Source organism: Mixophyes fleayi, chromosome 1 (genome assembly GCF_038048845.1).
Source record: "Mixophyes fleayi isolate aMixFle1 chromosome 1, aMixFle1.hap1, whole genome shotgun sequence".
In the NCBI taxonomy this organism is placed as follows: Eukaryota; Metazoa; Chordata; class Amphibia; order Anura; family Limnodynastidae; genus Mixophyes; species Mixophyes fleayi.
In genome coordinates, this window is record NC_134402.1 from 285,589,499 (window position 1) to 285,602,751 (window position 13,253).

General features: G+C 33.5%; 1 protein-coding gene across 1 annotated transcript in view; it reads left to right on the plus strand.

The window, feature by feature from the left end:
• LOC142154962 (annexin A1-like) overlaps positions 1–12,921 on the plus strand; it is a 28,520-nt gene extending 15,599 nt beyond the window's left edge. Inside the window, exons 4-13 of the mRNA XM_075210986.1 lie at positions 1,538–1,626; positions 2,989–3,102; positions 4,005–4,095; positions 4,697–4,776; positions 6,322–6,378; positions 6,494–6,587; positions 9,138–9,233; positions 10,403–10,461; positions 11,501–11,623; positions 12,580–12,921. Of these exons, the coding sequence (XP_075067087.1) occupies positions 1,538–1,626; positions 2,989–3,102; positions 4,005–4,095; positions 4,697–4,776; positions 6,322–6,378; positions 6,494–6,587; positions 9,138–9,233; positions 10,403–10,461; positions 11,501–11,623; positions 12,580–12,639 (863 nt within the window). The 3' untranslated portion in view covers positions 12,640–12,921. The remainder of the gene's footprint in view (positions 1–1,537; positions 1,627–2,988; positions 3,103–4,004; positions 4,096–4,696; positions 4,777–6,321; positions 6,379–6,493; positions 6,588–9,137; positions 9,234–10,402; positions 10,462–11,500; positions 11,624–12,579) is intronic.
• Positions 12,922–13,253: the final 332 nt, after the last annotated feature.

Consider the following 13,253-nt stretch of genomic DNA (forward strand, 5'->3'; position numbering starts at 1 on the left):
AGCCGCACCCCTTCACATTAGATTAGATTATAAACTCTCATAAACTGCTTCCTTGTCTTCTGCCACCTTGACCATCTATGCGCCTTTGTATCCTACCTCCTGCATGTATTTTATGACACTTGCTGTTATTATTAATAAGCACATTTGCTATTAGCCATAAATAAAACTTAAAAATCCTCTCTAATACACCAGAAACAATGCTTCTTGTGTACAAATTTTTTTTTGCTTAAATATGCACAACAAAGCATTTTATATGTCCAAATGACGGAAAAAGCTCCAACCAGGTTCAGTAGAGAATTCATAAACAGCCATCATCATCATTATCATCGTCAGGTATTTACACCTGTCCCTGACCACCCACATATAGTATGACTTTCCCAGGTGTAAATGTGTTTTTCCTAGTCTGCATCTGTTTGCAATTATGCTACCACACCCTTATTCTACTTGGCCTAAGTTACTATGCCCTCATCCCACCTATCCAGGCGCAGGCTCACGTAAGTTGCAGAATCACGCTTATCTGCATCACACAATACACGCAACGCCATAGTGGCATAGTACTCACTCTGCATAATTCCCAACATTGGTAAATCTTTTTATCAAACTATAATGAGGATTTATGTGGGCTTTTGTGCTGCAAATGACAATTTACAGGAACATATTGCAGGTAGCATTTACTTTACACTTACTGCTTTCCTGCAACAGTTTTCGCTCCAGTTTTGAACTGTCTTAAAATCAACAGAGACACCATGGGCTAGATTTACTAAACGGCGGGTTTGGAAAAGTGGAGATGTTGCCTATAGTAACCAATCAGATTCTAGCTTTCATTTATTTAGTGCATTCTACAAAATGACAGCTAGAATCTGATTGGTTGCTATAGGCAACATCTCCACTTTTTCAAACCCGCCGTTTAGTAAATATACCCCCATGTATTCAGCTCATGTACAGCTCATCTTCCGGCTATATTAGTAAAGGGTGAACTTATCCAGACCTGTGTATTTTGTACAGTGTAGCAATGCAAACATCATTGACCTTACAATAGCATTTTTAAACAAGATGTGGGCATGAACGAGTACATGTTTTTCAGTTTGCTTTATAGGATGACGCATAGCAAATGTAAAAAAAGATGTAGTTTTCCCAGTACTAAAAACAAAAGTCCTTAGTTCTCCTTCTCCTTAGATATAAACAGTGATTTGTGTTTTTGAAGTTTTGAAGACTGGGTTCCTGTATGTATGATTGATTTCAATTTTTTTAAAATTCCAGCAATATTCTCCTGCTCACAATTTTAAACAAATTGTAAGTGATGCTCTCATAAAATTGTCATGGATTAAACAGAAACTGATTTGGGCATTGTGTACTTGTCAGGTTAGTTCTATGAATTTAAAATCAAAAGAACTATCTTTTTAAATTTTAGGGTCAAAGCAAGGCACAGTCCCACCTATGTGATGTAAAGCATCACTATAACAACTATTAATCATGTCATTGACCATGTATGTATTTTTCTTTAAATGTTTTCTCTTTTTTTTATATGTGTCTTTAGATGTTGAATCTATTATTGCTATTCTAACTAAAAGAACCAACGAACAACGTCAAGAGATTAAAGAAACTTACCATAAGCAAACTGGAAAGGTAATTAGTGTAACAATACAATTCTAAATGAGGTTTAGTTTTTTTGGACTTTTGCAATGCTTTTATATTTGACATCATTTTATCAGAGACCATACAGAATAAAAAAAACATACTCCATGTATTGTTAATACAGGAGTGTCATTATTCTCAGTTTAGAGTTTAGAATGCCAGCGTCAAAGCTTATATAAATTGATAATCATAAGGCAGAAGCAAACATAAACATGGATTTTAGCTGGGAACAAGTCTCTGGGAATAGATTTTCTGACCTCCGTTTGTAGATTTGTAGGTGTAATGGAGAGAGCAAGTGAGAGAGAAAAAAGGAAATCTAGAAAATATATATTTTATAAAAAGTTTATGATTAATGATTGGGGAAATTAATGATATTTTATCTTGAAGTCCAGGGTCGACCCCTCACTTTATAAATGATATTGGATCTTAAATTAAATTAAATGCGTTATCAATGAGTTAGTGAGTAACCAGGGGATCGCATGTCTTTAAATACCAGAGTTTTGCAGGTGTGTAGCTCCTCTATAGCCAAAATCCACCATATCTTATTCTTAACATCTAACATGGAAAGTTCTTCTCTTTTCCAATTTTCTCTATCCAACATCAAACTGCAATGCATACGTGGAGGCTAGCTTAAATAAATAGATATATAGATAAGCTATATATATATAAACAATAACTAAATAGACTCTGTTGAATACTTTCTAGGCATGGAGGACTAACAATGTTAGGTAGAGTCTTGGTGAGCCTTATGAATAAGGCTGAGTGTTCTTTCATTGTATGTGGCATATAATTATGCAATATAATATATATTATTTGGAAACGTCCTCTTAAAAAAAAAATGCTTCTAATTTATATTATATACTCCCAGCTTGCACTTTTTCATGCTGAAGAGATGCATATTCGGCTGTGTTCATAGCTCTTCGATATATTGCAGACCTACAGGCCGAGTAAGCCCTCCCATGCCATGAGACATGCCAGCCCACCAGTTGCTATACATTGCGGTTATATTTAATTGAAAAGCCTTTAAAAATAGGTTTGAAGATATTAGTCACTTTGCTTTTCTTCAACATACATAATTTGATGTAGCACAAATAATATAGTAACAAATATTGTAACAGAAATTGAAATAAATCTAAATTGTAATAGAAATTAATAATAGTAATACCTATATGTACTTTTATACAGCATTGATCAATTGTTTAAATATTTTAGAATGTGCCATAGGTGTCTAGAATCTCTAATAGATAAGAAAAATATTACATGTAACTCGACAACTCAATTGAAAATGATTACTTACATACTTTACATATATATCAGAGTCATAATAACAATTTGCTTATAATTATGTTATAGTCTCTGGAAGATGCTGTAAAAACACTTTTCTCTGGTAAGCTTGAAGATATCATGTTGGATATGTTGAAAACCCCAGCACAGTTTGATGCCAAAGAGCTAAAAGCTGCAACAAAGGTATTTTTTAAATCACTATTATATATATTCTAAGCTCCTCTGAAGCCTGAACGATTTTGTAAATTTTGATGAATTGCCCTCATCCATATGCAGCCCACCCCTATGTGGGTTATTGAATAATACATTTTCCAATTTTCAATAAATCTCACAAATTGATTAGTTGGGGGAATATACATTAGTTTACTTTTGTGGGTACATCTTGGGCAAAAAGAGAGTGGCAGATAAAAATATGAATATTAGCATTAACCTACTAGGTTTTGTGTGTGGAAAAAAAGTGGTATGGAAATTTAGAAATGGTGATATGAAAAATAATAAGTGAATGGAATTTAATAGCTTTACAGTGAAGGCAGTAGGAGAAGTGGCGCTATGCAGGGTCATAACTTGGGCTGTGCTCCCAGGGTGCAAAGCAGAAGAGGGGTGCAAGATATTACTATGTTAAGTATATTTGCTTACAGGTGAGGTTTAGGAGGCATCAGTTTTCCTTTCTGCCCCAGGTGTTGATTTTTATAGTTACGGTTCTGGCGGTATAACATGCCATATGGTAGTCCATTCCGACCATCAGTCTTGACAAATTATCTTTGCTATATATTTCGAAGACAAAAATAAACCATGATAATTTGTGGAATTAAAGGATCACAGTGCAGGCCTACTGTCTGGATGGAAATTCCCATATGCTATAAGATGATGATGACAGAGTTAGCAATAAGGTAAAGTTGAAATACAGGGTTCACAATTTTGTTTTTGTTTCAAAAGTATCTAATGATAGACCCATATCAAACTCTGGCCCCTGCCCTGCTTGCACTGCAGATACTTGCATCCCTCCATGATTGCCTTTATATAAAACTATGGATAGAAAATGCATGAATAAATTGTCTTCTTACATAACTTAATTCTTTTAACAGGGTCTTGGGACAAATGAGGACACGCTCAATGAAATAATTATAACAAGAACTAATCAACAATTAAAGCAAATCAAGAAAGTCTACAAAGAAGGTATCTAATCGATTGCCAAAGGGATCCATAATTGTTGGATTACCCTGTCACTCAAGCTTGATAGTACGTTGTACAATGTTAGTTTAGACTATGTTGAATGACTTTTTAATAGATAAACAGCCAATTGCTACCTTGTTTACTAAATATTTTTGTCTGATTGTTCATTTGTCTCCCTTGAAAATTCAGTAGGTTAATTGTTTATCAAGAATGGTGGAAATACTCTGCTCTCGTTTTCCATGATAAATGCTGACCACCCATGGTATGATCCTCTGCTCAACCCAAATGCCAAACAACAGGATCAGAGTCCAATTTGGTCACACATATAAGTGACCATATTGGAGAAGACACAGCTGCTTGATGTTTGGACTGAGCAGCCAGTTCTCTTCCAATATTACAGGTGCTTGATAGTATAGTTTGAGATGATCACATGCAGAGGCCAGAAGATCATTAGGTTATCTGCAGTAATCTTCCAACATGTCTAGTAATAATTAGATTGATTTTTGACATCATACACAGGGTAATATCTGGCCAACTACAGTTAGTTTTCTTATGTATTGATTTTTTTTTTGTAAAATGAATGTCATTTATAATTATTTCACAGAATATAAAACTGATCTTGAGAAGAATATCATCGATGACACATCTGGAGATTATCAGAAGGCTTTGGTGGCCCTTTTAAAGGTACGGGACATTTCCAGTACAAACACATATGTAGATTTTTAATATAAAACAAACTGCTAGTAGCTTCCATGTACATTCATACATTCATGAACATGGTAAGGATAGAAATAATTGCAAAAACAGTCTTCACTGGGTAAGCATTATTTATATGCACTTTGTTATAAACTGATAAAAATATGAGTCCGTATGTATTAAACCTGTCTCATAATACAGCACAATGACTTTCACTGAACATAATAATAATAAAAATAATAATAATAGATACAATTTCAAATATTCCCCTTTCTGTCTTAGCATGGGACAGTTGTACATGTAGTATATATATGTAAATGTTGCAAGATATGGATATATTTAATATTGGTTCCAACTTATATCAGAGACATTTTATATTATTTCCTCTTACAATGATCATATTGTTTGATGGCTTATAATAGAGTATAATAGCTTACATTGAGCTAAATAATAAGGACACTTTTACTTAGGGTAAAAACACAACATTAAAATGTAATTTTTCAGCTACTGGTCCATAAGCCTTCAAGCCAGTACCTAGTGAACCTCCACAAAGAAATAAAAAATATATTAAAAACCATGTCTGTTCTTTAAAAACACATCTTAATGGTACAAAAAACTTTAGAATTTAAATTTGTTTAATGTCTTTTTTTGCATTTTAGTTGCATGTGTTGATATCAATGACATTTTAAAAATCAAATTTGTTTCAAATGTAAACATGTTTCCAGTGGTACCTTTGCAACTTAGTTAATTAACTATGAAATATCCATGTTTAGTGTTAGGGTATTTTGTTTCAGTCAAAGATTTTATCTAGGCCTCTGGTTGTACGGAAGACTTGATATGCTGCACTGATGGTCACTGATGTGAAGTGTAACCAATGCAGACTGAGATGTTTCCCAGGTATTAATCCTGGATGGAAATTTTAGATTAGGTCTGGTTTTACAATGATTGGAGACACGTTTGGAGATAACAAGGCCTGAGGTCATGGATAAGGTCCATCGCATTCTGATGTTGAAATAAAAACAATGGAAATATCTGATGAATCCGTTGGTCTTTATTTGCCATCAATGTATTATGCATCTATGATTACTTGGGGAGTGGAGGAATTGGCTCCACAGATGCCTCCTATTCCTATAGCTGAGTGTTGGAGGACATAGGGAGTGGCAATCTTAAAATTCTCACACTCTTGCATTGAAACTTGGAGTCTTACAAATTGATCCACGCCCTTGGAAAAAAGCCTTGCAAAGATAATACAATTGGTAACACCCAATAATTTCTTCATGGAAGAGTTTAACATGTGAGGTAGAGAGAAAATACATAGGGAAAATAATAAAAGAAAGAAAAAGAATTTGTAGTGCACTTTAAATAACGCAGTATAAACATTTTAGATCCCCCCCTTTTATTGCATATCTGTTTCGTCTCATTTAGTTAAAAACAACTGACTTTTTTTTAGTATACAGTGATTATTCCTGTTTACAATTAGAATGGGAAATTTGATGATATATTAATATGTAAATTCTCACAACTTGGTTCCAGGGTGAACGTAGTGAAGATTGTTATGTAAATGAAGACCTTGCTGACAGAGATGCCAAGGTATGACTTGTAGTAAATACATTTCATATTAGTATGTTACTATCTTACTAGTATTTGGCATTCATTTTATGCTGTATATTACTATTAAATATTCATATGGTTTATCTTTCATTAGGCACTGTATGAAGCTGGAGAAAAGAACAAAAAAGCAGACATTTCTGTATTCATTGAAATTTTCACCAAACGAAGCTTTCCACATTTACACAAAGGTAATAATAATACTAGTATTAATAATAACAGCCATTTTGTTTAATCTGTATTCCCACCTCTGATATGGTGATATCTAAAGGTTCATTTTAAGCGCTCAACACAGGATTTTAATATATCTGACTATATAGCCTACCGTTTTATGCAGTACAGTACGGTATGCCTGCCCACCTGACTAAAACCTATTATTGGTGTCATTTTTTGCCAGGGCATGTAAGCAGTCAACTCTTTTTCCAATATTGTGATGAAAAGGCAGGGATATATTAGATGCTTTCCTGCCACAAGGAGAAAACAGCGATACATTTTAATAACCTGCTGCTAATGGCAGTTACCACTACAAGGGTACAGTAGAGTGCAAACCACTGCTTCAGCACATTAATCTGTATGAGAAGAAACATGCTTTGAGAAATTATTAATGTTTTGTTATTGTGTTATAGTTTTTTTAGTGAGGTATATTATTAGTATTGGCATGTAAATTTATTTAATTAGATAAGATAACCAATATTTACAACTAAAATATATATTTCCATTTTCAAGCATATATTTTACCCTACCTTTAGACTTTTAGGGGTATATTTACTAAACTGCGGTTTTGAAAAATTGGAGATGTTGCCTATAGCAACCAATCAGATTCTAGTTATCATTTATTTAGTACATTCTACAAAATGACAGCTAGAATCTGATTGGTTGGTATAGACAACATCTCCACTTTTTCAAACCTGCTGTTTAGTAAATATATCCATTAATATCCTGAAAAAGCAAGTAAAGCCACGATTTGACATACAAAAGCCTATGTATTAATGATCAAAATAATAGACATGGCATAACTGTAGAATTTATATTTGGGTAGATGAGTCCACCATGATCTCTTTCACTCTTCTGCAGCCATTTTAGGAGGTAGGTGTTTCTCTTATACAGTAGATGCAGAGTGGCTGGCAGCTTTTCAGCCTTGCTTTGTATAAATACACTGTGAGCCTAAATCATATTTGGACTTATGTCCGTTTGCTACCTGTATCTTGCCTGAAAAAGATCATTATATTAAGAAACTCCACTCACTTCCATCACACAATATATTAAGACCATCACCTTTCCCTTGCACATTAAATCAACATACCCCACTCTCTTCCCACACACATTATATTAACATACCATCCCTCCCTTCCCTCACAATTACTGCCGCGCTGTACTAGAGTGCCTGTCACGTGTGATGTCTTCTCTTACGGGGATAGGAGGAGGAGGCTGCAAATATAGAGAGGGAGGTGGAGGGAGGGACGGATCATAAGATCCGCTGCCAAATGAAGGAAGGTTGCTGGTCCCGCACTACTGCACTGTACCTGCACTGGCCCAAAAAGGGAGTTTGGCTGTCTGGGCCAGTCTGCCCCTGCATGTCTGGACGCAAATAAAACTTATGACTGCCTATGACTTGAGAGGGGAAATGGAGGAGGGAAGGGACAAATTAATATAGACCACGCACAGTAAGGACGCGACAACACAGATGAGGCTGATTCAAGTCCTGGGATTCTCATAAGTGTGCTTGGTTTCATCAGTTTCATTTGCACCAGCTACAGGGCTGGTGTAAGTGTCGGCTTGTGATGTTGACTGACACGGCATAGTCTTTGTTTTAAAAACGTCACCTGTACGTTTCACTAGATAGAACAGAACATGTGTATCCAAGAACGATAGACTACAAAAGGAATTAAATGTAAAGTACACATTAAATGCATTCTTGTTTATTCATTTATCATTAAAATATATACAGCATATATATCTATATATATCTATATTTATCTATCTATCTATCTATATATATATATATATATATATATATATATATATAAATATATATATATATATATATATATATATATATATATATATAGATAGATAGATATATCTCAATAATTATTATACTGAATCGAGTTGTTACTTTATTTTATTATTTAATTTTTTTTGGTGCGCTTTGATGTGACCTTATTTTGCACAGATGCTTGTGTGTATTCTACAGTCTGTTATGTGTATCTACTTACGGCAAGTAATATATTCTGCATACAGCAAGTAACGTTTAGGCAGAGTGTATTGTAACTTATCTTGCAGTACGTTTGGATTTGAATACAGTTGGAAACCAAGCACAAGTTCCATGCTCTTTGATAAAACACAAGTTGCATGCAAGTTGCGATTGAACATGAATCAGGCCCATTGAGGATCAGTTGGGAGCACAGGGGAAGAACCAGAGATGTCACAGTAGCATAAATGACTGCATTGTCAGCTTTTGATATTTATTAGATTCCATTATAACAATGTCCTAAAGATAAAACTTCAGCTGTCTGTAATGTGAGGGGTACGGAGGTGATTTTTAAGCACTGAAATAGTGGAATGTCAGGTTCAAACTTAATAATATGTTTTTTCTTCTTTGTTGATATCTAATTATTATTTTTATAGTTGAATCTTCTTTCAAACATATTGTTTTATTGTATTTAGAATGCAATATTTTATGTAGTTTTTAAACATTTTTTTTTATTTTATTTTCTTTTCTCTTAAATTGTATTGTACAGTGTTTGAAAAGTATGCCACTTACAGCAAACATGATCTAAACAAGGCACTGGACTTGAAGCTAAAGGGAGATATTGAGAACTGCCTTGTAGCTATTGGTATGTATCAATTGTTAGATATCTTTATTCAAATCTATTTTCTGTATTTTTTTAATAAAATTTCACCCCCATATTTTTACATATTTTAGTATGCAGATTACAGATAATATATTATTATACATATAATAATAATAATAATAATAATAATAATAATAATAATAATAATAATAATTTTTATATATATATATATATATATATATATATATATATATATATATATATATATATATATATATTGTTACACAAATCTTGGCATCTATGACTTGCCAAGCTCAGATGCATCATATTGCATTACTTTTCCAAAACTCACATACAAATAACAGTCATTTAATGAAATCAAATGACTATTACATACCTCCCAACATTTAGAATCCAGAAAGTGTGACAAAATAAACCCCACCCAGTTCCACCAAAACTCTGACCACAAATGGCAGATTTAGGTAAAACTGCACCCAAGTTGCTGTTAATCCCACCCCTTTTGTTTTCCATGAATCGTGATGTCCCTCCAAAATCAGGACCATTGGGAGATACACTATTAAAAGTTGTGTTTGACTATGGTCATCCCTCATTTCAAATCTTCATTGTCCACTGAAGGTGGTTGGGGATTTAAGTACCTGTAGCCAAATATTGTGAGGAGATGAATGTGCTTATCTTGTGGGAGGCAGTGACATGTCTAGCCTTGTGTCTGAGTAAATGAGGGCAGGATTTGCATGTGACACAGGAATTCTCAATATATGTGTTCCACTACACATGTGTTGAGAATTCCTGTGTCACATGCAAATCCTGCCCTAATTTACTCAGACACTGTTGGCAAACAGGAAGCCATAGACTGATTAGTTAAAGAAGATGATCCCCAATATCAGAGACTGGTGATGTGATGATCCTGTCAAAATAAAGCATCAATATTGTTGTGGCAAACACATGTCTAATGAATTAATAAGTTCATACATCCAACTTTTTTCATCCAGGGAAATACTCCATCAATATAGTAAAACATTGCAAACAACACGATTGGTTGATGTTTTCTAGTATATCACCTCCACAACTGTGGATACTAGTTTCACAAAAAACTCAAACATAACAAATTACATCATTTCATTGTATAAAATTAGACTGTGAACAGGGAATTGCTTAGTTGTTTACAATACTGTTTTTTTTTTATTTTTTAGTGAAATATGCTGTAAATAAGCCAGGTTATTTTGCAGAAAAATTGCAAAATGCAATGAAGGTAAGTTAAAATAAACTTTTTGCACATAAAAGTCACTCTTGTGATTTGAAAAATACATTCACAATTAAATTTACATGATTGTGTCATTATTGTTGAACATGTGAAGGAAACCAGTATCACGAAAAAGCATTATATATATATATATATATATATATATATATATATATATATATATATATATATATTATATTATAATATTAATGTAACATTAGTAAACATTAAATATAGGCTATGCTGTGTACAGAATTTCAACCACAGACAATCAGTGGTATCCCATTGCTGCTATTCCTAAAATGGTTAGCATGGGAACTCCATAGGTTTCAAAGTTAACTTAAACACTATGGGCCTGATTCATTAAGGAAAGTGAATGATTAACTTTTTTCAACCTGGCAAACCAGGTTGGATTGGATGGGGGAGGCAATTTTAAAGTTTGATAGCAGATTTATATTTGGGAAAGTGCATGTCCTAGATCAACTTTAAATTTCAGTGTACAAATAAGCTATCAAGTATTTGTGTGCTGCATAAAAATCAGACAGTATTTCACTTGTGTGCGAAAAAAAAACCCAACAAACTAATTTACACCCCTTGCATTGTTACATGGTTTTTCCCAGGAGAAAACGTACTCATTTTTTTGCCTTACTTTCATTAATGAATCAGACTCCATATATGGAATAACATTGAAAAGCTTTTTTAATATTGGCAAGAACTAGAGTGCCTCACCAATGTACCACGTTTGTACCTAAAACTTTCAGTGCCTAGATTTTGGGGTATAGTGACTTCTCTTCATAGTAATGGATATTTTCAGATATCTGTGTGTGAGTTTCTTTTCTATATAACTGGACTGCAAACAAGTTTAAAACTTGACACTAAATTGAACTTTTTTCCTCCTATTTTTACAGTCTACAGTATAATAACATTATAATTTTGGCAAACAAAGGCATCATAATTTTAGAGAATGCTAATATTTGTATATTCTAGCTTGGAAATGGTTGTAAAGATTTTGTATTAGTGAACATCTATTTATATCATTTGTTCCCAGGGCTTGGGCACTCGCGAAAAAGTCCTCAACAGGATAATAGTATCACACTCTGAAATCGACATGAAATCTATTAAAGCTCAGTACAAGCAGCTCTATGGGAAATCCCTACGTGATGCCATCATGGTAAGGTTTAAGTTTATTTTTAGATATCTAATGGCCTAGTAATAGGTTGTAGAGCTTGTGTAAAGAAATTATAATATTTTATTATAGTCAATGCTTTTAATACAGTTTTACCAAATAATTGATTTATTTAACTAAATAACACATTAATTTATACAAGGATTAGAAATGCATTATTTTGGTGTACTATAATGCTAGTAGATTGTAATGAAGCTATAGTGGAGGTTACAAGTCCTAGTTTTACCTATGAAAAGAGTGTTAGAGATCTTTAGTAAAAATTTCTATGTGTGATAAATGGAGAACTTGACCCAATAATTACAATTAAAGTTATACTGTCATACAGTGTAGTGTTATCATGACCTGAGATTACTCCGATCAGGGGGTAAATGTATCAAGCTGAGAGATTTCCAGCGGGTTTGAAAAGCCAATCAGATTCTAGCTATCATTTATTTAGTACATTCTACAAAATGATAGCTAGAATCTGATTGGTTGCTATAGGCAACATCTCCACTTTTCAAACCCGTCGGATAACTCTCAGCTTGATACATTTACCCCCTGGTGTTACAACAGTCCAGCACTGCACATCTCTCTTTTATTAAGGTGGGCTTGTTTCACATCAGCTGAGCAGGTGTCAATGTTGCATCCCCATGTCTATTAATGTAAATCACAGGGATGGGTCATTGGCAACATCATTGCCAGTTTGATTCAGGTAAGATGTAATAGGAAATACAACATCAGTGCTGGACTACTGGATTTAGGTAACTTCGCTTCTAGTTGGTTCATATCTTAAAGAACTCCACCCAAAACTTAAATTGTATTTCTTTATTAAGTTTCAAAACGTTACATTTTGTAAGAAGTCAACAGGCATTTGTTAACTGAGTGTGCAAATTAATTATTATAATATTTTCCTATTTTAGCAACATATTTTGTACCAATTGAACTTTGTTCTTTCATTTTAGGAAGAAACCAAAGGAGATTACGAAACTGTTCTTGTTGCTCTCTTGGGTTATGATGAATAATCTGACAAAGAAAATAGCCATAGTATCTTCCAAATGATTCAGTAAAATGTTGAAAGAAGTATTTGGCAGAAAGATTTTTCACATAAATGTCTGTCATCATTACTCCTCTCTCACTTCTAAAAAAAGATAATTGAATTAATTGCATATGCGCTAACATGTATGTACGGGGGTTATTTTATAATCTAACACTATTTCATGTGTACAAATCCTCTGTCCTAATTATTTTACTAATTGTTTTATACATACAGGTGATCATTTTTGAATAAAAACAATTATAAGTCATTTGTCTCATTTTGGAACATCACATGACTGATGTTGCACGCACTGTTAGTAGTTTTACACCTCTGCAAATTTGCCATATTTTACCATAAGTTACAAGAGATCAGAGAGCATTGAAGTCATATTTACTCATCTATGCACCAAAATGCTCCAACTAGATTTCATTCTGGACAAAGGAATTTTTAATGAGCAGCCAAGGTGTGAAGAAAATGGAGAGTGGAAGCTGCTCCCTGATTTTCAAAATTTTGCAAGAGACATTACATATGTGCCCTTATTATCATTATTTAATACCTTAATGTGGGTGAAATGACTCCCCTGTGATAATTCTGCAAGGG